The 24,101-nt window shown below is 38.1% G+C and overlaps 1 protein-coding gene across 3 annotated transcripts; it reads left to right on the top strand.

Annotated features, from left to right (window-relative positions):
- On the top strand, positions 1–23,814 carry LOC134334720 (uncharacterized). Of its 3 annotated transcripts, XM_063017167.1 has the most exons (9): positions 1–87; positions 6,521–6,570; positions 6,653–7,059; positions 7,226–7,336; positions 15,206–15,255; positions 15,338–15,744; positions 15,911–16,021; positions 22,414–22,492; positions 22,608–23,814. In XM_063017167.1, exons 1-5 carry the CDS (start codon positions 44–46, stop codon positions 15,221–15,223), a joined length of 630 nt encoding a protein of 209 aa, XP_062873237.1. In that variant the 5' UTR covers positions 1–43; the 3' UTR covers positions 15,224–15,255; positions 15,338–15,744; positions 15,911–16,021; positions 22,414–22,492; positions 22,608–23,814. The 3 variants fall into 3 exon arrangements, with proteins under 3 accessions (XP_062873237.1, XP_062873228.1, XP_062873245.1); XM_063017158.1 differs by lacking the exon at positions 22,608–23,814 and having other exon boundaries at positions 22,414–22,574; XM_063017175.1 differs by lacking the exon at positions 22,608–23,814 and having other exon boundaries at positions 14,605–15,255; positions 22,414–22,574.
- The last annotated feature ends 287 nt before the right edge of the window (positions 23,815–24,101 follow it).

The raw sequence follows: 24,101 nt of genomic DNA, 5'->3' as shown, positions 1-24,101 counted from the left end.
GAAAAGCACAAAGACTCGTTTTGCATTAGTGCGTTTGTTTACAATGTTTAAGAACGGTTGCTCTGAACATTCTTCATTAACAATGAGGTAAGTTTACTTTATTTATATTATATAAACAGCTCCTATTATTCGCTGAAGAGGGATAAACATCAGAATCAGAATCAGAATCAGAATCAGCTTTATTCGCCAAGTATGTTTACACACACAAGGAATTTGTTTCCGGCTGTTGTTAGCTCTCTACAATTTACAAACAATACAATATACAGACAAGACTATGTAGACTCTCTACAATTTACATACAATACAATATACAGACAAGACTATGTAGACTCTCTACAATTTACATACAATACAATATACAGACAAGACTATGTAGACTCTCTACAATTTACAAACAATACAATATACAGACAAGACTATGTAGACTCTCTACAATTTACATACAATACAATATACAGACAAGACTATGTAGACTCTCTACAATTTACATACAATACAATATACAGACAAGACTATGTAGACTCTCTACAATTTACAAACAATACAATATACAGACAAGACTATGTAGACTCTCTACAATTTACAAACAATACAATATACAGACAAGACTATGTAGACTCTCTACAATTTACAAACAATACAATATACAGACAAGACTATGTAGACTCTCTACAATTTACAAACAATACAATATACAGACAAGACTATGCAGACAATGTACAAATTTACATGTTCAGCAGAATTTGCATATGTACAGAAAATATAAAAATAGTGTAAAATAAATAGTTGAGTAAGGTAAGATGCAGTTACGGTATTATACAGCATGTATAAAGTGCAGTGTGGCATGTAAACAACAGTAAACAGCAGATCAATTTTTGTTATTGATGAGTTTGATGGCATTTGGAAAGAAACTGTTAGTGTCTGTTTGATTTTGTGTTCAGGGCTCTGTAGCGCCTGCCAGAGGGTAGGAGGTTAAAGAGTTCGTGTCCAGGGTGTGAGAAGTCTGTGACAATTTTTTCTGCCCGGTTTCTGGTCCTTGTTGTGTATAAGTCCTGGAGGGTGGGCAAAGGAGCACCTATGATTTTTGCCGCTCTATCCACCACTCTTTGCAATCTGCATCTGTCCTGTTTTGTGGCTGAACTGAACCACACTGTGATGGATGTGCACAGGACAGATTCAATGACTGCGGTGTAGAACTGTTTCAACAGCTCCTGTGGCAAACCATGTTTCCTCAGTTGACGCAGAAAGTACATCCTTTGCTGGGCCTTTTTGAGGATGGAATTGGTGTTGGCCTCCCACTTTAGGTCATTGGAAATAGTAGTTCCCAAGAACCTGAAGGTCTCCACGGTAGACACAGTGCTGTTGAATATGGTGATGGGGAGCAATGTCAAAGGTTTCTTTTTAAAATCCACTGTCATCTCTACAGTCTTTAGTGTGTTCAGCTCTAGGTTGTTCTGACTGCACCAGAGCACCAGCCGATCAACCTCCTGCCGATATGCAGACTCATCTCCATCCTGGATTAGTCCAATGATCGTAGTGTCATCTGCAAACTTTAGAAGTTTCACTGTTGGGTCTGTAGAGGTACAGTCATTAGAGTAGAGAGAAAATAGCAGTGGAGAGAGGACACAGCCCTGTGGTGCACCAGTGCTGACTGTTCTTATGGTAGATGTAATATCTCCCAGCCTCACCTGTTGTGTCCGGTCTGTCAGAAAGCTGGTGATCCACTGACAGGTGGCGGGGGACACACTGAGCTGAGACAGTTTGAGGTGGAGGAGTTCTGGTATGATGGTGTTAAACGCTGAGGTAAAATCCACAAAAAGGATTCTTACATAAGTCCGTGGGCTGTCCAGATGTTCTAAGATGTAGTGCAATCCCATGTTGACTGCATCATCCACCGACCTGTTTGCCCGGTAGGCAAACTGCAGAGGGTCCAGCAGGGGGCCAGTGATGTTCTTCAGATGTGTCATAACCAGTCGTTCGAAGGATTTCATGACCACAGATGTTAAAGCAACCGGTCTGTAGTCATTAAGTCCTGTGATGGAGGGTTTCTTGGGAATTGGGATGATGGTGGAGCGTTTGAAGCAGGATGGGACTTCACACAGCTCCAGTGACTCGTTGAAGATCTTTGTAAAAATAGGAGCCAGTTGGTCCGCACAGGCTTTGAGACATGACGGTGAGACTCCATCTGGGCCTGGTGCCTTCCTGGTTTTTTGTTTTTGGAAGAGTCGTCTCACGTCCATCTCACCTATTTGTAATGCAGATTGTGTATCCATGGGGGAATGTGTGGTGATAGCTGATGGTGTGATATAATCTGTTGATGTGCAGGGGTGGAGGGTGGGTGTGAATGTGTCCTTCTCAAACCTACAATAGAAAACATTAAGGTCATCAGCCAGGTCTTTGTTTGCCTCAATGGGGTTGGGTGATCTCCTGTAGTTGGTTATCTCTTGCAGGCCTCTCCATACTGATGTAGAGTCGTTTGCTGAAAACCTGTTTTTCAGCTTTTCAGTGTAGCTGTTTTTGGCGACTCTGATCTCTTTGTTCAGCATGTTCCTGGCCTGTGTGTACAGGGATCTGTCCCCACGTCTGTAGGCATCCTCCTTTGCTTGACGAAGTTTTCTTAATTTTGCTGTAAACCATGGTTTGTCGTTGTTGTATTTGCAGAAGGTTTTGGTGGGCACACAAATGTCCTCGCAAAAGCTAATGTACGATGTCACAGTGTCAGTGAGTTCATCCAAACTGTTGGTTGCAGTCTCAAAAACACTCCAGTCAGTACAGTCAAAACAGTCCTGCAGTTCCTGCTTTGCCTCGCTGGTCCACTTCTTCACAGTTTTAACCACAGGCTTAGCTGATTTTAGTTTCTGCCTGTATGTTGGAACAAGATGAACCAAGCAGTGATCAGAATGTCCTAGAGCTGCACGGGGCACAGAGCGGTACGCATCTTTAATTACAGTATAGCAGTGGTCCAATGTATTATTGCCCCTGGTGGGACAATTGATGTGTTGTCTGTATTTTGGAAGTTCGTGGTTCAGTTTTGCCCTGTTAAAGTCCCCAAGTATGATAAAAAGTGAGTCCGCATATTTCTGCTCCAAACAGGTTATCTGGTCAGCCAGGCTTTTCTGTGCAGCACCCACATTAACCTGAGGTGGAATGTAAACACCGACCAAGATAAAGGAGGAGAACTCCCGCGGTGAATAAAACGGCTTGCAGTTAATAAACAATGTTTCTAAATCCGGACTGCAGTGTTTGTTTAATACTGTGACATCTGTGCACCAGTTTTCATTGATGTAAAAACATATTCCACCACCTTTAGTTTTACCTGAGAGTCCCGTTACACGATCCGCTCGGTGTAGATTAAAGCCCGGCAGAAGTAATCCACTGTCAGGAACGGATTCGCTTAGCCAAGTTTCAGTAAAACAAAGTGCAGCGGAATGTGCAAAGTCTCTTTTAATTTTGTTCAGGAGAAGCAGCTCATCCATTTTGTTGTTTAGAGAGCGGAGGTTCGCCAAGTGAATCGATGGAAGCGCAGTTCGAAATCCTCGCTGTCTGAGTTTCACTAGCGCACCGGCGCGCTTTCCCCGTCTGCGTCTCCTCCATGCCGCGCATAGAGCCGCTGCTCCACAAACAAAAATGTCCATAAAACTATCCGAGTTTGTAAAAATTGGAGAGAAACTGTTAGCGGTAAGCTGCCCGATGTTAAGCAGCTCTTCCCTGGTGTATGTTATCGGGTTTGCATGACAAAACACACATAAAATAAACAAAAACAAAGAAAAAAGCAGAGCGCGCTGTGCCGAGGCTGCCATCCGCGGCGCCATCGTGAAGCAAGTATATGTAAACATGTAAATCCCTTTCAATAGTTTTTGATAAATTGTATTTAAATAAAAATAAAAAACTGATTTTTGCTGATCTTTGCTCCTGCTTTGTTTTATATTAAATTGAATTACAAACACTTGTTGATATTTCCATCTTTATTTAGTTTTTGTAACCTTATTACTAACCCTAAATTGCCCCCGTCCCAACTTCCTTTGTAATGTGTTGCAGGCCTGACCTGCATCAATGGAGGTATATTAACAAAACAATGAAGTTCAAAACATAAAATATGTTGGGTTCAAACCGTCATAAAAGTCAAAGTAAATGTTAGAAACACTTTTTTTATATTGGCATGTTTCATGCCATCCAAAGTTGTTCTGATTGGGGTTGTATTAGTTGAACCGTTGGTCGGTCTGTTGTCCTGCTTTGTAAAAACAAAAGCCTGCAGTTACTCTGTAGTTACTCTGAAGTCCCTGCTTTTGGATAAGCTTGGTCACCTCTCTTCTACAGCCTTCAGTCTACATTAATTGAACCACCTACTGCTGTGAATCAGTTTGATTTTAGTATGTTAAGCCACATTAAGCTTTTACTTTGTAGTTAAAACATGGGTAGAACGTAGAAATAATTAATTTACTTTCAGACCATAGATTTGGTGTTCATACAGTGTTGTAATGTTTAGTACATTAAGCCAGCTTAAGCTTTTTTTTTCTTAAAAAAAGCTTACAGTAAAAAATATTAGGTTTTTTTTTTTACCACAGGTTTGTCGTTTCAGCAGTAGAGAGCAATTATGATCAGCAATAATTGGTCTTTGTTTTAGTACATTAAACCACGTTAAGTGTTTTAGACTCTTCCTCAGCAGGAGTCTAATAATACACTATGGACATGGCAGCAGTCCTTCATAGAGCATCACAAACTCAGACATTCAGTCACTTACTTATGTGAAATTATTCATAAACATGGCATAAAATTTCACTGCTATGCAGATGACACACAGCTGTATATATCAGCCAAACCAAATGATACTGACACAATCAGTAAGATAGAAGATTGTGTAAACGACATAAAAAACTGGATGTCGTGTAATTTTCTTTTACTTAATTCAGATAAAACTGAGGTTTTACTTGTTGGCTCTAAAGCTGCAAAAGACAAGTTGTGTAACCTGGTGCTAAACCTAAACACTTTCTCTGTTACTCCCAGCCTAGATGTAAAAAACTTGGGTGTCACACTAGATTCAGATCTTTCCATTGATACACACATTAATAATATTACTAGAGTTGCTTTCTATCATTTGCGTAATATCTCTAAAATAAGAAATATACTATCTGTTAATGACGCTGAAAAACTGATCCATGCGTTTATAACTTCTCGGTTAGATTATTGTAATGCTCTTCTAACTGGATGCTCTGGTAGATCCATAAACAAACTCCAGTTAGTTCAAAATGCAGCAGCTCGAGTGCTAACTAGAACTAGAAAATTTGATCATATTAGTCCTGTTCTATCATCTCTACACTGGCTGCCAGTTAAATTCCGCATTGATTACAAAATACTTTTACTAACCTATAAAGCACTACATGGTCTGACTCCACAGTATCTGAGTGAACTTATTAATCACTACAAACCAGCGCGTCCACTTCGTTCACAAGATGCAGGGTTACTTATAGTTCCTAAAATTAAAAAGACCACAGCTGGTGGAAGAGCTTTTTCTTACAAAGCTCCACAACTTTGGAATAATCTTCCTGCCTCTGTTCGGGATTCAGACACAGTCTCAATGTTTAAGTCTAGACTGAAAACATATTTATTTTCTCAGGCTTTTGATTAATATAGACAAAGGAGCAGAGCTTGGGGGTTCTTGGTCATAGAAACTTGTGGTGATCAGGGATGTTGGGTTGCTGTCGTCCTGCCTCTCTTATCCGATCACTCAGGTTTGATGACGGTGGGGAGATGGGCGCTGATGTCCTGTGAAAGCCTTCATGACCTTGTTACCTGCTCGCTCTCCCTTTTAGTTATGCTGTAATAATTAGGGCTGCCGGAGTCTAAAACTCTCTGTAAAACTGTTTTACTCAACTAGCATTGTACATTATTAACTACATTCTTTGTTGTTTTACTGCAAAGGCCTTCTGATGGAAACCTGTTTACCCGCCGAGGTTAAGGATTAAAGTCGAGACTGCCGCGACAACACTGCTGCTCCTGCTGGATGTGACGGGTCTGGAGTAATTGCACCAAGAATGACAAGAAATCACTACAGACTTTATTGAAGACTAGAGCGAAGAACAACTCTATTATTATTTATCTATTTATTACCAGTTATAACTTTTAGATCATTTAATTCTGTGTTTGTATGCTTTGTGTAAATCGTACATTTATTTAAAGTTTCCTCCAGACCACCCAAGAAGGATGGGCCCTGCTGAGTCTGGTTCCTCTCAAGGTTTCTTCCTGTAATTTTCAGGGAGTTTTTCCTTGCCACAGTCGCCCTCGGCTTGCTCAACAGGGATTTTTGTATCTGTTGGTCCTGGATTTTGTAAAGTTGCTTTGAGACAATGTCTGTTGTAAAAAGCGCTATATAAATAAAGTTGACTTGACTTGACTTACTTACACATAAAAGCAACACATAACGGCTAATCCATTTTCTACATGTTTTGGGAGGAAGGGGGAAATCATAGTACAAAGAGAGAAAGTTTATTTACATTATTTCTTTTGTCTCTTCATCATGTAGCAAGCAAAAACACATTGAGGAAGATTTTCTTCAGCCTGATCTTAAAAAGGGTAAATTTTGTAAACACAAAAATGGGTTAATTTTTTAAACAGCCAGGACTAAATGTTGTTTAATAATGATTTTCTTGTTCAGATGGGAAAAGTGAATATTTAGAGAAGATCGGTGCGGTCATCCAAAAGCGTCATGATTCACAGATTGAGTTAAAAACAAAGACACCACCTAAGCAGGAGAAGTACAGATTTAGAGTCGGGTCTTTTGAAGATACATCATTCAAACAAGATCCTGACATGTTAGAAGAGTGGGAGCAGTTCTACCTACCAGATGAAATGAAGATGAAGGTTTTTGGGGTTCTGGAAGATTTTCCCTGTGACAGCTCTGATGATGAACTGGTGTTGATGGTGTGTGAGGATGGTAAAGTGTTTGGCTATGAAGAAGAGTTGCTGCATGTGGTGGCCGACAACCTGAATGAGCTTTTTGAAAGTGGGTTTCAGTTTCCAGGCACTGAACAATTCTACAGAGGCCAAAGCTTTGAGGACGTGGTGAGTAGGAAATCACCAAGCATAAAACAAAAAAGTCAGTTTTTTAGCAACTCAAGGTAACCGGTACAAAATTATGTAAAATATGACAAAAACTACTGTTTAGACTGAGGCTTATTAAAATGTGCAGCTTTTATCACATTATTAAAATATCATGTTTAATTTATAGAAAGATGATGACTGGGATAAACTGAAAGAAAAGAGTAAAATGATGAAGGAACACAAGGAATTGTTGAAGAAAGAAGAGTCTTCCTACCTGAAGAGTTTGGAGATCAGGAAGGTGCTGCAAGTAGTTGTGTTTTTTTTTATTATTCTTCTTTCTCAGAATCAGAATCTGCTTTATTCGCCAAGTATGTTTACACACACAAGGAATTTGTTTCCGGTTGTTGTTAGCTCTCTACAATTTACAAACAATACAATATACAAACAAGCCTATGTAGACTCTCTCCAATTTACAAACAATACAATATACAGACAAGACTATGTAGACTCTCTACAATTTACAAACAATACAATATACAGACAAGACTATGTAGACTCTCTACAATTTACAAACAATACAATATACAGACAAGACTATGTAGACTCTCTACAATTTACAAAAATACAATATACAGACAAGACTATGTAGACTCTCTCCAATTTACAAACAATACAATATACAGACAAGACTATGTAGACTCTACAATTTACAAACAATACAATATACAGACAAGCCTATGTAGACTCTCTACAATTTACAAACAATACAATATACAGACAAGACTATGTAGACTCTACAATTTACAAACAATACAATATACAGACAAGCCTATGTAGACTCTCTACAATTTACAAACAATACAATATACAGACAAGACTATGTAGACTCTCTACAATTTACAAACAATACAAAATACAGACAAGACTATGTAGACTCTCTACAATTTACAAACAATACAATATACAGACAAGACTATGTAGACTCTCTACAATTTACAAAAATACAATATACAGACAAGACTATGTAGACTCTCTACAATTTACAAACAATACAATATACAGACAAGACTATGTAGACTCTCTACAATTTACAAAAATACAATATACAGACAAGACTATGTAGACTCTACAATTTACAAACAATACAATATACAGACAAGCCTATGTAGACTCTCTACAATTTACAAACAATACAATATACAGACAAGACTATGTAGACTCTCTACAATTTACAAACAATACAATATACAGACAAGACTATGTAGACTCTCTACAATTTACAAACAATACAATATACAGACAAGACTATGTAGACTCTCTACAATTTACAAAAATACAATATACAGACAAGACTATGTAGACTCTCTACAATTTACAAACAATACAATATACAGACAAGACTATGTAGACTCTCTACAATTTACAAACAATACAATATACAGACAAGACTATGTAGACTCTACAATTTACAAACAATACAATATACAGACAAGACTATGTAGACTCTCTACAATTTACAAAAATACAATATACAGACAAGACTATGTAGACTCTCTACAATTTACAAACAATACAATATACAGACAAGACTATGTAGACTCTCTACAATTTACAAAAATACAATATACAGACAAGACTATGTAGACTCTCTACAATTTACAAACAATACAATATACAGACAAGCCTATGTAGACTCTCTACAATTTACAAACAATACAATATACAGACAAGACTATGTAGACTCTCTACAATTTACAAAAATACAATATACAGACAAGACTATGTAGACTCTCTACAATTTACAAACAATACAATATACAGACAAGCCTATGTAGACTCTCTACAATTTACAAAAATACAATATACAGACAAGACTATGTAGACTCTCTACAATTTACAAACAATACAATATACAGACAAGACTATGTAGACTCTCTACAATTTACAAACAATACAATATACAGACAAGCCTATGTAGACTCTCTACAATTTACAAAAATACAATATACAGACAAGACTATGTAGACTCTCTACAATTTACAAACAATACAATATACAGACAAGACTATGTAGACTCTACAATTTACAAACAATACAATATACAGACAAGACTATGTAGACTCTCTACAATTTACAAACAATACAATATACAGACAAAACTATGTAGACTCTCTACAATTTACAAACAATACAATATACAGACAAGACTATGTAGACTCTACAATTTACAAACAATACAATATACAGACAAGACTATGTAGACTCTCTACAATTTACAAACAATACAATATACAGACAAGACTATGTAGACACTCTCCAATTTACAAACAATACAATATACAGACAAGACTATGTAGACAATGTACAAATTTACATGTTCAGCAGAATTTGCATATGTACAGAAAATATAAAAATAGTGTAAAATAAATAGTTGAGTAAGGTAAGATGCAGTTACGGTATTATACAACATGTATAAAGTGCAGTGTGGCATGTAAAAACAACAGTAAACAGCAGTTCAATTTTTGTTATTGATGAGTTTGATGGCATTTGGAAAGAAACTGTTAGTGTCTGTTTGATTTTGTGTTCAGGGCTCTGTAGCGCCTGCCAGAGGGTAGGAGGTTAAAGAGTTCGTGTCCAGGGTGTGAGGAGTCTGTGATAATTTTTTCTGCCCGGTTTCTGGTCCTTGTTGTGTATAAGTCCTGGAGGGTGGGCAAGGGAGCACCTATGATTTTTGCCGCTCTATCCACCACTCTTTGCAATCTGCATCTGTCATGTTTTGTGGCTGAACCGAACCACACTGTGATGGATGTGCACAGGACAGATACAATGACTGCCGTGTAGAACTGTTTCAACAGCTCCTGTGGCAGACAGTGTTTCCTCATTTGATGCAGAAAGTACATCCTTTGCTGGGCCTTTTTGAGGATGGAGTTGGTGTTGGCCTCCCACTTTAGGTCATTGGAAATAGTAGTTCCCAAGAACCTGAAGGTCTCCACGGTAGACACAGTGCTGTTGAATATGGTGATGGGGAGCAGTGTTGAAGGTTTTCTTTTAAAATCCACTGTCATCTCTACAGTCTTTAGTGTGTTCAGCTCTAGGTTGTTCTGACTGCACCAGAGCACCAGCCGATCAATCTCATGCCGATATGCAGACTCATCTCCATCCTGGATTAGTCCAATGATCGTAGTGTCATCTGCAAACTTTAGAAGTTTCACTGTTGGGTCTGTAGAGGTACAGTCATTAGAGTAGAGAGAAAATAGCAGTGGAGAGAGGACACAGCCCTGTGGTGCACCAGTGCTGACTGTTCTTATGGTAGATGTAATATCTCCCAGCCTCACCTGTTGTGTCCGGTCTGTCAGAAAGCTGGTGATCCACTGACAGGTGGCGGGGGACACACTGAGCTGAGACAGTTTGAGGTGGAGGAGTTCTGGTATGATGGTGTTAAACGCTGAGGTAAAATCCACAAAAAGGATTCTTACATAAGTCCGTGGGCTGTCCAGATGTTCTAAGATGTAGTGCAATCCCATGTTGACTGCATCATCCACCGACCTGTTTGCCCGGTAGGCAAACTGCAGAGGGTCCAGCAGGGGGCCAGTGATGTTCTTCAGATGTGTCATAACCAGTCGTTCGAAGGATTTCATGACCACAGATGTTAAAGCAACCGGTCTGTAGTCATTAAGTCCTGTGATGGAGGGTTTCTTGGGAATTGGGATGATGGTGGAGCGTTTGAAGCAGGATGGGACTTCACACAGCTCCAGTGACTCGTTGAAGATCTTTGTAAAAATAGGAGCCAGTTGGTCCGCACAGGCTTTGAGACATGACGGTGAGACTCCATCTGGGCCTGGTGCCTTCCTGGTTTTTTGTTTTTGGAAGAGTCGTCTCACGTCCATCTCACCTATTTGTAATGCAGATTGTGTATCCATGGGGGAATGTGTGGTGATAGCTGATGGTGTGATATAATCTGTTGATGTGCAGGGGTGGAGGGTGGGTGTGAATGTGTCCTTCTCAAACCTACAATAGAAAACATTAAGGTCATCAGCCAGGTCTTTGTTTGCCTCAATGGGGTTGGGTGATCTCCTGTAGTTGGTTATCTCTTGCAGGCCTCTCCATACTGATGTAGAGTCGTTTGCTGAAAACCTGTTTTTCAGCTTTTCAGTGTAGCTGTTTTTGGCGACTCTGATCTCTTTGTTCAGCATGTTCCTGGCCTGTGTGTACAGGGATCTGTCCCCACGTCTGTAGGCATCCTCCTTTGCTTGACGAAGTTTTCTTAATTTTGCTGTAAACCATGGTTTGTCGTTGTTGTATTTGCAGAAGGTTTTGGTGGGCACACAAATGTCCTCGCAAAAGCTAATGTACGATGTCACAGTGTCAGTGAGTTCATCCAAACTGTTGGTTGCAGTCTCAAAAACACTCCAGTCAGTACAGTCAAAACAGTCCTGCAGTTCCTGCTTTGCCTCGCTGGTCCACTTCTTCACAGTTTTAACCACAGGCTTAGCTGATTTTAGTTTCTGCCTGTATGTTGGAACAAGATGAACCAAGCAGTGATCAGAATGTCCTAGAGCTGCACGGGGCACAGAGCGGTACGCATCTTTAATTACAGTATAGCAGTGGTCCAATGTATTATTGCCCCTGGTGGGACAATTGATGTGTTGTCTGTATTTTGGAAGTTCGTGGTTCAGTTTTGCCCTGTTAAAGTCCCCAAGTATGATAAAAAGTGAGTCCGCATATTTCTGCTCCAAACAGGTTATCTGGTCAGCCAGGCTTTTCTGTGCAGCACCCACATTAACCTGAGGTGGAATGTAAACACCGACCAAGATAAAGGAGGAGAACTCCCGCGGTGAATAAAACGGCTTGCAGTTAATAAACAATGTTTCTAAATCCGGACTGCAGTGTTTGTTTAATACTGTGACATCTGTGCACCAGTTTTCATTGATGTAAAAACATATTCCACCACCTTTAGTTTTACCTGAGAGTCCCGTTACACGATCCGCTCGGTGTAGATTAAAGCCCGGCAGAAGTAATCCACTGTCAGGAACGGATTCGCTTAGCCAAGTTTCAGTAAAACAAAGTGCAGCGGAATGTGCAAAGTCTCTTTTAATTTTGTTCAGGAGAAGCAGCTCATCCATTTTGTTGTTTAGAGAGCGGAGGTTCGCCAAGTGAATCGATGGAAGCGCAGTTCGAAATCCTCGCTGTCTGAGTTTCACTAGCGCACCGGCGCGCTTTCCCCGTCTGCGTCTCCTCCATGCCGCGCATAGAGCCGCTGCTCCACAAACAAAAATGTCCATAAAACTATCCGAGTTTGTAAAAATTGGAGAGAAACTGTTAGCGGTAAGCTGCCCGATGTTAAGCAGCTCTTCCCTGGTGTATGTTATCGGGTTTGCATGACAAAACACACATAAAATAAACAAAAACAAAGAAAAAAGCAGAGCGCGCTGTGCCGAGGCTGCCATCCGCGGCGCCATCGTGAAGCAAGTATATGTAAACATGTAAATCCCTTTCAATAGTTTTTGATAAATTGTATTTAAATAAAAATAAAAAACTGATTTTTGCTGATCTTTGCTCCTGCTTTGTTTTATATTAAATTGAATTACAAACACTTGTTGATATTTCCATCTTTATTTAGTTTTTGTAACCTTATTACTAACCCTAAATTGCCCCCGTCCCAACTTCCTTTGTAATGTGTTGCAGGCCTGACCTGCATCAATGGAGGTATATTAACAAAACAATGAAGTTCAAAACATAAAATATGTTGGGTTCAAACCGTCATAAAAGTCAAAGTAAATGTTAGAAACACTTTTTTTATATTGGCATGTTTCATGCCATCCAAAGTTGTTCTGATTGGGGTTGTATTAGTTGAACCGTTGGTCGGTCTGTTGTCCTGCTTTGTAAAAACAAAAGCCTGCAGTTACTCTGTAGTTACTCTGAAGTCCCTGCTTTTGGATAAGCTTGGTCACCTCTCTTCTACAGCCTTCAGTCTACATTAATTGAACCACCTACTGCTGTGAATCAGTTTGATTTTAGTATGTTAAGCCACATTAAGCTTTTACTTTGTAGTTAAAACATGGGTAGAACGTAGAAATAATTAATTTACTTTCAGACCATAGATTTGGTGTTCATACAGTGTTGTAATGTTTAGTACATTAAGCCAGCTTAAGCTTTTTTTTTCTTAAAAAAAGCTTACAGTAAAAAATATTAGGTTTTTTTTTTTACCACAGGTTTGTCGTTTCAGCAGTAGAGAGCAATTATGATCAGCAATAATTGGTCTTTGTTTTAGTACATTAAACCACGTTAAGTGTTTTAGACTCTTCCTCAGCACGAGTCTAATAATACACTATGGACATGGCAGCAGTCCTTCATAGAGCATCACAAACTCAGACATTCAGTCACTTACTTATGTGAAATTATTCATAAACATGGCATAAAATTTCACTGCTATGCAGATGACACACAGCTGTATATATCAGCCAAACCAAATGATACTGACACAATCAGTAAGATAGAAGATTGTGTAAACGACATAAAAAACTGGATGTCGTGTAATTTTCTTTTACTTAATTCAGATAAAACTGAGGTTTTACTTGTTGGCTCTAAAGCTGCAAAAGACAAGTTGTGTAACCTGGTGCTAAACCTAAACACTTTCTCTGTTACTCCCAGCCCAGATGTAAAAAACTTGGGTGTCACACTAGATTCAGATCTTTCCATTGATACACACATTAATAATATTACTAGAGTTGCTTTCTATCATTTGCGTAATATCTCTAAAATAAGAAATATACTATCTGTTAATGACGCTGAAAAACTGATCCATGCGTTTATAACTTCTCGGTTAGATTATTGTAATGCTCTTCTAACTGGATGCTCTGGTAGATCCATAAACAAACTCCAGTTAGTTCAAAATGCAGCAGCTCGAGTGCTAACTAGAACTAGAAAATTTGATCATATTAGTCCTGTTCTATCATCTCTACACTGGCTGCCAGTTAAATTCCGCATTGATTACAAAATACTTTTACTAACCTATAAAGCACTACATGGTCTGACTCCACAGTATCTGAGTGAACTTATTAATCACTACAAACCAGCGCGTCCACTTCGTTCACAAGATGCAGGGTTACTTATAGTTCCTAAAATTAAAAAGACCACAGCTGGTGGAAGAGCTTTTTCTTACAAAGCTCCACAACTTTGGAATAATCTTCCTGCCTCTGTTCGGGATTCAGACACAGTCTCAATGTTTAAGTCTAGACTGAAAACATATTTATTTTCTCAGGCTTTTGATTAATATAGACAAAGGAGCAGAGCTTGGGGGTTCTTGGTCATAGAAACTTGTGGTGATCAGGGATGTTGGGTTGCTGTCGTCCTGCCTCTCTTATCCGATCACTCAGGTTTGATGACGGTGGGGAGATGGGCGCTGATGTCCTGTGAAAGCCTTCATGACCTTGTTACCTGCTCGCTCTCCCTTTTAGTTATGCTGTAATAATTAGGGCTGCCGGAGTCTAAAACTCTCTGTAAAACTGTTTTACTCAACTAGCATTGTACATTATTAACTACATTCTTTGTTGTTTTACTGCAAAGGCCTTCTGATGGAAACCTGTTTACCCGCCGAGGTTAAGGATTAAAGTCGAGACTGCCGCGACAACACTGCTGCTCCTGCTGGATGTGACGGGTCTGGAGTAATTGCACCAAGAATGACAAGAAATCACTACAGACTTTATTGAAGACTAGAGCGAAGAACAACTCTATTATTATTTATCTATTTATTACCAGTTATAACTTTTAGATCATTTAATTCTGTGTTTGTATGCTTTGTGTAAATCGTACATTTATTTAAAGTTTCCTCCAGACCACCCAAGAAGGATGGGCCCTGCTGAGTCTGGTTCCTCTCAAGGTTTCTTCCTGTAATTTTCAGGGAGTTTTTCCTTGCCACAGTCGCCCTCGGCTTGCTCAACAGGGATTTTTGTATCTGTTGGTCCTGGATTTTGTAAAGTTGCTTTGAGACAATGTCTGTTGTAAAAAGCGCTATATAAATAAAGTTGACTTGACTTGACTTACTTACACATAAAAGCAACACATAACGGCTAATCCATTTTCTACATGTTTTGGGAGGAAGGGGGAAATCATAGTACAAAGAGAGAAAGTTTATTTACATTATTTCTTTTGTCTCTTCATCATGTAGCAAGCAAAAACACATTGAGGAAGATTTTCTTCAGCCTGATCTTAAAAAGGGTAAATTTTGTAAACACAAAAATGGGTTAATTTTTTAAACAGCCAGGACTAAATGTTGTTTAATAATGATTTTCTTGTTCAGATGGGAAAAGTGAATATTTAGAGAAGATCGGTGCGGTCATCCAAAAGCGTCATGATTCACAGATTGAGTTAAAAACAAAGACACCACCTAAGCAGGAGAAGTACAGATTTAGAGTCGGGTCTTTTGAAGATACATCATTCAAACAAGATCCTGACATGTTAGAAGAGTGGGAGCAGTTCTACCTACCAGATGAAATGAAGATGAAGGTTTTTGGGGTTCTGGAAGATTTTCCCTGTGACAGCTCTGATGATGAACTGGTGTTGATGGTGTGTGAGGATGGTAAAGTGTTTGGCTATGAAGAAGAGTTGCTGCATGTGGTGGCCGACAACCTGAATGAGCTTTTTGAAAGTGGGTTTCAGTTTCCAGGCACTGAACAATTCTACAGAGGCCAAAGCTTTGAGGACGTGGTGAGTAGGAAATCACCAAGCATAAAACAAAAAAGTCAGTTTTTTAGCAACTCAAGGTAACCGGTACAAAATTATGTAAAATATGACAAAAACTACTGTTTAGACTGAGGCTTATTAAAATGTGCAGCTTTTATCACATTATTAAAATATCATGTTTAATTTATAGAAAGATGATGACTGGGATAAACTGAAAGAAAAGAGTAAAATGATGAAGGAACACAAGGAATTGTTGAAGAAAGAAGAGTCTTCCTACCTGAAGAGTTTGGAGATCAGGAAGGTGCTGCAAGTAGTTGTGTTTTTTTTTATTATTCTTCTTTCTCAGAATCAGAATCTGCTTTATTCGCCAAGTATGTTTACACACACAAGGAATTTGTTTCCGGTTGTTGTTGGCTCTCTACAATTTACAAACAATACAATATACAAACAAGACTATGTAGACTCTCTCCAATTTACAAACAATACAATATACAGACAAGACTATGTAGACTCTCTACAATTTACAAACAATACAATATACAGACAAGACTATGTAGACTCTCTACAATTTACAAACATACAATATACAGACAAGACTATGTAGACTCTCTCCAATTTACAAACAATACAATATACAGACAAGACTATGTAGACTCTACAATTTACAAACAATACAATATACAGACAAGCCTATGTAGACTCTCTCCAATTTACAAACAATACAATATACAGACAAGACTATGTAGACTCTCTACAATTTACAAACAATACAATATACAGACAAGACTATGTAGACTCTCTACAATTTACAAAAATACAATATACAGACAAGACTATGTAGACTCTCTCCAATTTACAAACAATACAATATACAGACAAGACTATGTAGACTCTACAATTTACAAACAATACAATATACAGACAAGCCTATGTAGACTCTCTACAATTTACAAACAATACAATATACAGACAAGACTATGTAGACTCTACAATTTACAAACAATACAATATACAGACAAGCCTATGTAGACTCTCTACAATTTACAAACAATACAATATACAGACAAGACTATGTAGACTCTCTACAATTTACAAACAATACAAAATACAGACAAGACTATGTAGACTCTCTACAATTTACAAACAATACAATATACAGACAAGACTATGTAGACTCTCTACAATTTACAAAAATACAATATACAGACAAGACTATGTAGACTCTCTACAATTTACAAACAATACAATATACAGACAAGACTATGTAGACTCTCTACAATTTACAAAAATACAATATACAGACAAGACTATGTAGACTCTCTACAATTTACAAAAATACAATATACAGACAAGACTATGTAGACTCTCTACAATTTACAAAAATACAATATACAGACAAGACTATGTAGACTCTACAATTTACAAACAATACAATATACAGACAAGACTATGTAGACTCTCTACAATTTACAAACAATACAATATACAGACAAGACTATGTAGACTCTCTACAATTTACAAACAATACAATATACAGACAAGACTATGTAGACTCTCTACAATTTACAAAAATACAATATACAGACAAGACTATGTAGACTCTCTACAATTTACAAACAATACAATATACAGACAAGACTATGTAGACTCTCTACAATTTACAAACAATACAATATACAGACAAGACTATGTAGACTCTACAATTTACAAACAATACAATATACAGACAAGACTATGTAGACTCTCTACAATTTACAAAAATACAATATACAGACAAGACTATGTAGACTCTCTACAATTTACAAACAATACAATATACAGACAAGACTATGTAGACTCTCTACAATTTACAAAAATACAATATACAGACAAGACTATGTAGACTCTCTACAATTTACAAACAATACAATATACAGACAAGCCTATGTAGACTCTCTACAATTTACAAACAATACAATATACAGACAAGACTATGTAGACTCTCTACAATTTACAAAAATACAATATACAGACAAGACTATGTAGACTCTCTACAATTTACAAAAATACAATATACAGACAAGACTATGTAGACTCTCTACAATTTACAAACAATACAATATACAGACAAGACTATGTAGACTCTCTACAATTTACAAACAATACAATATACAGACAAGCCTATGTAGACTCTCTACAATTTACAAAAATACAATATACAGACAAGACTATGTAGACTCTCTACAATTTACAAACAATACAATATACAGACAAGACTATGTAGACTCTCTACAATTTACAAACAATACAATATACAGACAAGACTATGTAGACTCTACAATTTACAAACAATACAATATACAGACAAGACTATGTAGACTCTCTACAATTTACAAACAATACAATATACAGACAAAACTATGTAGACTCTCTACAATTTACAAACAATACAATATACAGACAAGACTATGTAGACTCTACAATTTACAAACAATACAATATACAGACAAGACTATGTAGACTCTCTACAATTTACAAACAATACAATATACAGACAAGACTATGTAGACACTCTCCAATTTACAAACAATACAATATACAGACAAGACTATGTAGACAATGTACAAATTTACATGTTCAGCAGAATTTGCATATGTACAGAAAATATAAAAATAGTGTAAAATAAATAGTTGAGTAAGGTAAGATGCAGTTACGGTATTATACAACATGTATAAAGTGCAGTGTGGCATGTAAAAACAACAGTGAACAGCAGTTCAATTTTTGTTATTGATGAGTTTGATGGCATTTGGAAAGAAACTGTTAGTGTCTGTTTGATTTTGTGTTCAGGGCTCTGTAGCGCCTGCCAGAGGGTAGGAGGTTAAAGAGTTCGTGTCCAGGGTGTGAGGAGTCTGTGATAATTTTTTCTGCCCGGTTTCTGGTCCTTGTTGTGTATAAGTCCTGGAGGGTGGGCAAGGGAGCACCTATGATTTTTGCCGCTCTATCCACCACTCTTTGCAATCTGCATCTGTCATGTTTTGTGGCTGAACCGAACCACACTGTGATGGATGTGCACAGGACAGATACAATGACTGCCGTGTAGAACTGTTTCAACAGCTCCTGTGGCAGACAGTGTTTCCTCATTTGACGCAGAAAGTACATCCTTTGCTGGGCCTTTTTGAGGATGGAGTTGGTGTTGGCCTCCCACTTTAGGTCATTGGAAATAGTAGTTCCCAAGAACCTGAAGGTCTCCACGGTAGACACAGTGCTGTTGAATATGGTGATGGGGAGCAGTGTTGAAGGTTTTCTTTTAAAATCCACTGTCATCTCTACAGTCTTTAGTGTGTTCAGCTCTAGGTTGTTCTGACTGCACCAGAGCACCAGCCGATCAATCTCATGCCGATATGCAGACTCATCTCCATCCTGGATTAGTCCAATGATCGTAGTGTCATCTGCAAACTTTAGAAGTTTCACTGTTGGGTCTGTAGAGGTACAGTCATTAGAGTAGAGAGAGAATAGCAATGGAGAGAGGACACAGCCCTGTGGTCCACCAGTGCTGACTGTTCTTATGGTAGATGTGATATCTCCCAGCCTTACCTGTTGTGTCCGGTCTGTCAGAAAGCTGGTGATCCACTGACAGGTGGCGGGGGACATACTGAGCTGAGACAGTTTGAGGTGGAGGAGTTCTGGTATGATGGTGTTAAACGCTGAGGTAAAATCCACAAAAAGGATTCTTACGTAAGTCCGTGGGCTGTCCAGATGTTCTAAGATGTAGTGCAATCCCATGTTGACTGCATCATCCACCAACCTGTTTGCCCGGTAGGCAAACTGCAGAGGGTCCAGCAGGGGGCCAGTGATGTTCTTCAGATGTGTCATAACCAGTGCTCCAGTGACTCGTTGAAGATCTTTGTAAAAATAGGAGCCAGTTGGTCCGCACAGGCTTTGAGACATGACGGTGAGACTCCATCTGGGCCTGGTGCCTTCCTGGTTTTTTGTCTTTGGAAGAGTCGTCTCACGTCCATCTCACCTATTTGTAATGCAGATTGTGTATCCATGGGGGAATGTGTGGTGATAGCTGATGGTGTGATATAATCTGTTGATGTGCAGGGGTGGAGGGTGGGTGTGAATGTGTCCTTCTCAAACCTACAATAGAAAACATTAAGGTCATCATCCAGGTCTTTATTTGCCTCAATGGGGTTGGGTGATCTCCTGTAGTTGGTTATCTCTTGCAGGCCTCTCCATACTGATGTAGAGTCGTTGGCTGAAAACCTGTTTTTCAGCTTTTCAGTGTAGCTGTTTTTGGCGACTCTGATCTCTTTGTTCAGCATGTTCCTGGCCTGTGTGTACAGGGATCTGTCCCCACTTCTGTAGGCATCCTCCTTTGCTTGACGAAGTTTTTTAAAATTTTGCTGTAAACCATGGTTTGTCGTTGTTGTATTTGCAGAAGGTTTTGGTGGGCACACAAACGTCCTCGCAAAAGCTAATGTACAATGTCACAGTGTCAGTGAGTTCATCCAAACTGTTGGTTGCAGTCTCAAAAACACTCCAGTCAGTACAGTCAAAACAGTCCTGCAGTTCCTGCTTTGCCTCGCTGGTCCATTTCTTCACAGTTTTAACCACAGGCTTAGCTGATTTTAGTTTCTGCCTGTATGTTGGAACAAGATGAACCAAGCAGTGATCAGAATGTCCTAGAGCTGCACGGGGCACAGAGCGGTACGCATCTTTAATTACAGTATAGCAGTGGTCCAATGTATTATTGCCCCTGGTGGGACAATTGATTGATTTTTTATTTTCTTTCAAGATAAAAAACAGTTTATCTCAAAAAATTCCCTTGGAAAAATAAAGTATCTCTCTCTCTCAGGTAAACAATGTAATGACAGAGGTGCAGTGTTAACTGGTTCTTACAAATGTAATGCTATGCCTGAGCTAAACACTCAGCCAAACTAAGCATTTAGCTTTTATACTGACCTTAGATGGTACTAAATGTCAAAGCATATAAAAAGAGAACATTGCTAAACTAATGCTTGGATTTAGACTAAGCTAAATGCTAAGCAGATGCTAAGCTTAATCCTGAGCTAAACTCTAAGCATGTTGGAGCAGCATGTAGCTTGTAAACTGCTCTCAGCTTGAACCAAATGTCAGAAACACTCAACGGGACCTAGACATTTTAAAAAAGAGATGAATGCTTATTTTAGCCTTACAATGTTATGGTATATCATTAAACAATTCAGAGAATCTGGAAAATTCAGTGTGTAAAGGGCAAAGGTGTGGGCCTAAGCTGAACAGCCATGATCTGCATCAAGAACCATCCATAATCAATAGCTGATAGAACCACACAGGAAGGGAATTACTTTGGCAAACCTTTGTCAAGCACTACAATACAGAGTTACATTCAGGAAAAAAAACAATCACAACTTTACTGTGAAACAAAAGCCTTATGTTGAACATGTCCAGATGTCTTGGGGGCATCTGGGATGGACTATCACACAGTGGAAAGGTGAACTGTGGCTAGACAAATCAGTATTTCAGATCTTTTTGGGAAGAAATGGACACGGTGTACTACAGATCAAAAACAAACAGTACCATCCAGATTGTTATTAACTACAAGTCTAAAAGCCAGAGTCTGTCATGGCGTGGGGTGTGTCCTGAAATTTATTAACAAATAAAATGAAATTGACCAGACAAAACATAAAATATATTGGGCTCATACCGTCTGCAATGACAAAAACACAGAAACACTGTGTTTTATTTTTATTAGCATTTTCCATACTAGCCCAACTTGGGTTTATATATATATATATATATATATATATATATTAGGGCTGTTGAAGTTAACGCGATAATAACGCATTAACGCAATCTCAATTTAACGCGATTAAAAAAATTAGTGCCGTTAACGCAAATTCTAGTTCATGTTGAGACTTGACTGGTAGAACAAACGTTTTAATGTCGGACTTGCCACCGTTTTTCATTTGCGGTTTGTTAACATAATGTAACCGAGCGTCGTAGTGTCGTAGTAATGCACTTGCATAATAAAGAAATAAATACACGCTATATTCACAAGTTGTCGGGAGCAGAACACTTTATTAACTTATTCTGTTACGGTAAAGAATACCGGAAAGCTGAGTCAAGCACGTTAGTCCATGAACTATGGAAGCCCCAAAGGGTCAAAACACACTCACTTCGTGTAGAAACGTCCATTAAACCATTGGATAGTATTACTGCCTAGTATGTGAGTGAATAAAACTCCCTTACAGTTTTCTCTTGTCCCAGCAGTTTTTAACATAAGTACATTTAGCATAAAATGTGTTCACCATTTTAATTGTAACATTTCACTTAAAAATCCTTCTTTTCTATAACATTTACACAGATTTTTTTAAATGCGATTAATCGCGATTAACTACATGAAATTCTGAGATTAATCGCGATAAAAAATTTTAATCGTTTGACAGCCCTAATATATATATATATAAGCTATCCCTGTCCTAGTGGTCAGAGTTTTGAGCTATCAGTTAAAAGGTTGTGAGTTTAAATCCAGCTTTGCCATGCAGTTACTGTTGGGCCCTTGAGCCAGGTTCTTAACCCTCTCTGTGCTGTACAATGGCTGACCCTGCACTCCAAATGAGTTGGGATAAACAGGGAATTTTTTTTTTGTGTGTATGTATTTGTGACAAATTAATGCCTTTATTCTGTTCTGCTGTGTTTGTTTTGTTACAGCATCATGATCCTGCTCAAATGGGGGGAGCAGCAAAATAAGCTGCTTAAAGAAGCACAAGAATAAAAACACAACTAAACTGTGTGTAAAAATAAATCTCTCTTTATTTGCTGTTATTTCTCTAAAAGTTAAAGATGTTTCAATTAAACGTATGTAAAATGTTTTGTGTATTGTTTCTCTTACTGTTCAATCTCAGATACTGAAACTTCACTCTTTCTGGATTGTGTATATAAGTCTGAAGACCTACAACATTCATGTGTAAATCAAAAACTATTGAACATTTACTTGTCAGTATACTAAGATGTGGTTAATGATTTTTTGTGCGTTTCTCTATAGTAAACTCATAAACCTAATGCAGAATTAAATGTAGACTTGTGAACAGAACATTCCAGAGTAAATTTTCTCTGTACAGTTTAACTTTGTCATGAACAAATGACAATGCAATGACTTCTAGAAACTTATTCCCTAAGTTCAATGATTAACTGATTAATTTAGATAGACTTTTATAAATTAATAATTAAACATTTTTTAAGAAGTTATTCTGACAGTCTTTACCGTGTTTGCTTAATAAAGAAATAATTTTGAGGTGAATGCTAAAATGTGTTGAGAAATCATTTATAATTAGATCATCCAGTTTTCACAAGCTCTACAAGTGTGTAATGGGCAAGTAGTCATCAAACCCCACCACACTGCACCACCAATAAAATGAATTGGCTTTGCGGGTACTTCATTTGCCAAGTGTTTAGGTTGGGTTATGGTAAAACAGAGCAAAACAGTGCATTTGGTAATGTATATAGTTGTGAAGATATTTAAATACTGTTTAAATGTACTGGTCTCTTTATTAGGATTACATAACGTATATCATATAACACATATTCTAGTTGTAGGTGTAGAGCTAAAAACTACAGCTGCTTTCTTTTTAATGCACAATATGTGTTTATCTTCCTCTAGTTTATCAGTGGACATTTTCCTATGTTAGGACACTGTTAGCTTTGTTTTTGGCTGAAGCACTATTTTTCTCTGTGGTGTTTAAAATTTCCAACTGCTGTATCTGCTTCTCATTTCATTATCATTGGGCGGCACGGTGGCTAAGTAGGCAGCACTGTCGCCTCACAGCAAGAAGATCCCCAGGTGGGGCAGTTCGGGTCCTTTCTGTGCGGAGTTTGCATGTTCTCCCTGTCTGTGTGGGTTTCCTCCGGGTGCTCCGGTTTCCTCCCACAGTACAAAAACATGCAAGTGAGGTGAATTGGAGACACTAAATTGTCCATGACTGTGTTTGATATAACCTTGAGAGGTGATGAATCTTGTGTAATGAGTAACTACCGTTCCTGTCATGAATGTAACCAAAGTGTAAAACATGACGTTACAATCCTAATAAACAAATAAACATGAAAAAGCTTTAATTCTTGTTTCCTTGTTTTCTTATATTGCATTTTGTTTTATGATCTGATCTGAAACCATTTATTGTGATAAAAATCAACAGTGGCCAAAACACTTTTTATGTATCTAGGCAGAAACAAAGCTAATTTGTCATATACCTTGTTGGAACTTCTAGCTACCACTGTTCCTTCTGCATGTTAGGAGATGGGTGAAAATCTATGTGACACAATGTGAAAAGTCAGTTATCAGAGGTGAGGTTTAAAACCAGCTTCCCAGCACCAATGTTTCTGTGTAGCACCCAGTTGCCTAC

Source organism: Trichomycterus rosablanca, chromosome 2, assembly GCF_030014385.1.
Source record: "Trichomycterus rosablanca isolate fTriRos1 chromosome 2, fTriRos1.hap1, whole genome shotgun sequence".
NCBI classification, from domain to species: domain Eukaryota; kingdom Metazoa; phylum Chordata; class Actinopteri; order Siluriformes; family Trichomycteridae; genus Trichomycterus; species Trichomycterus rosablanca.
The sequence above is the reverse complement of the archived record's forward strand: the minus strand, read 5'-3'. Positions and strand labels throughout refer to the sequence as shown.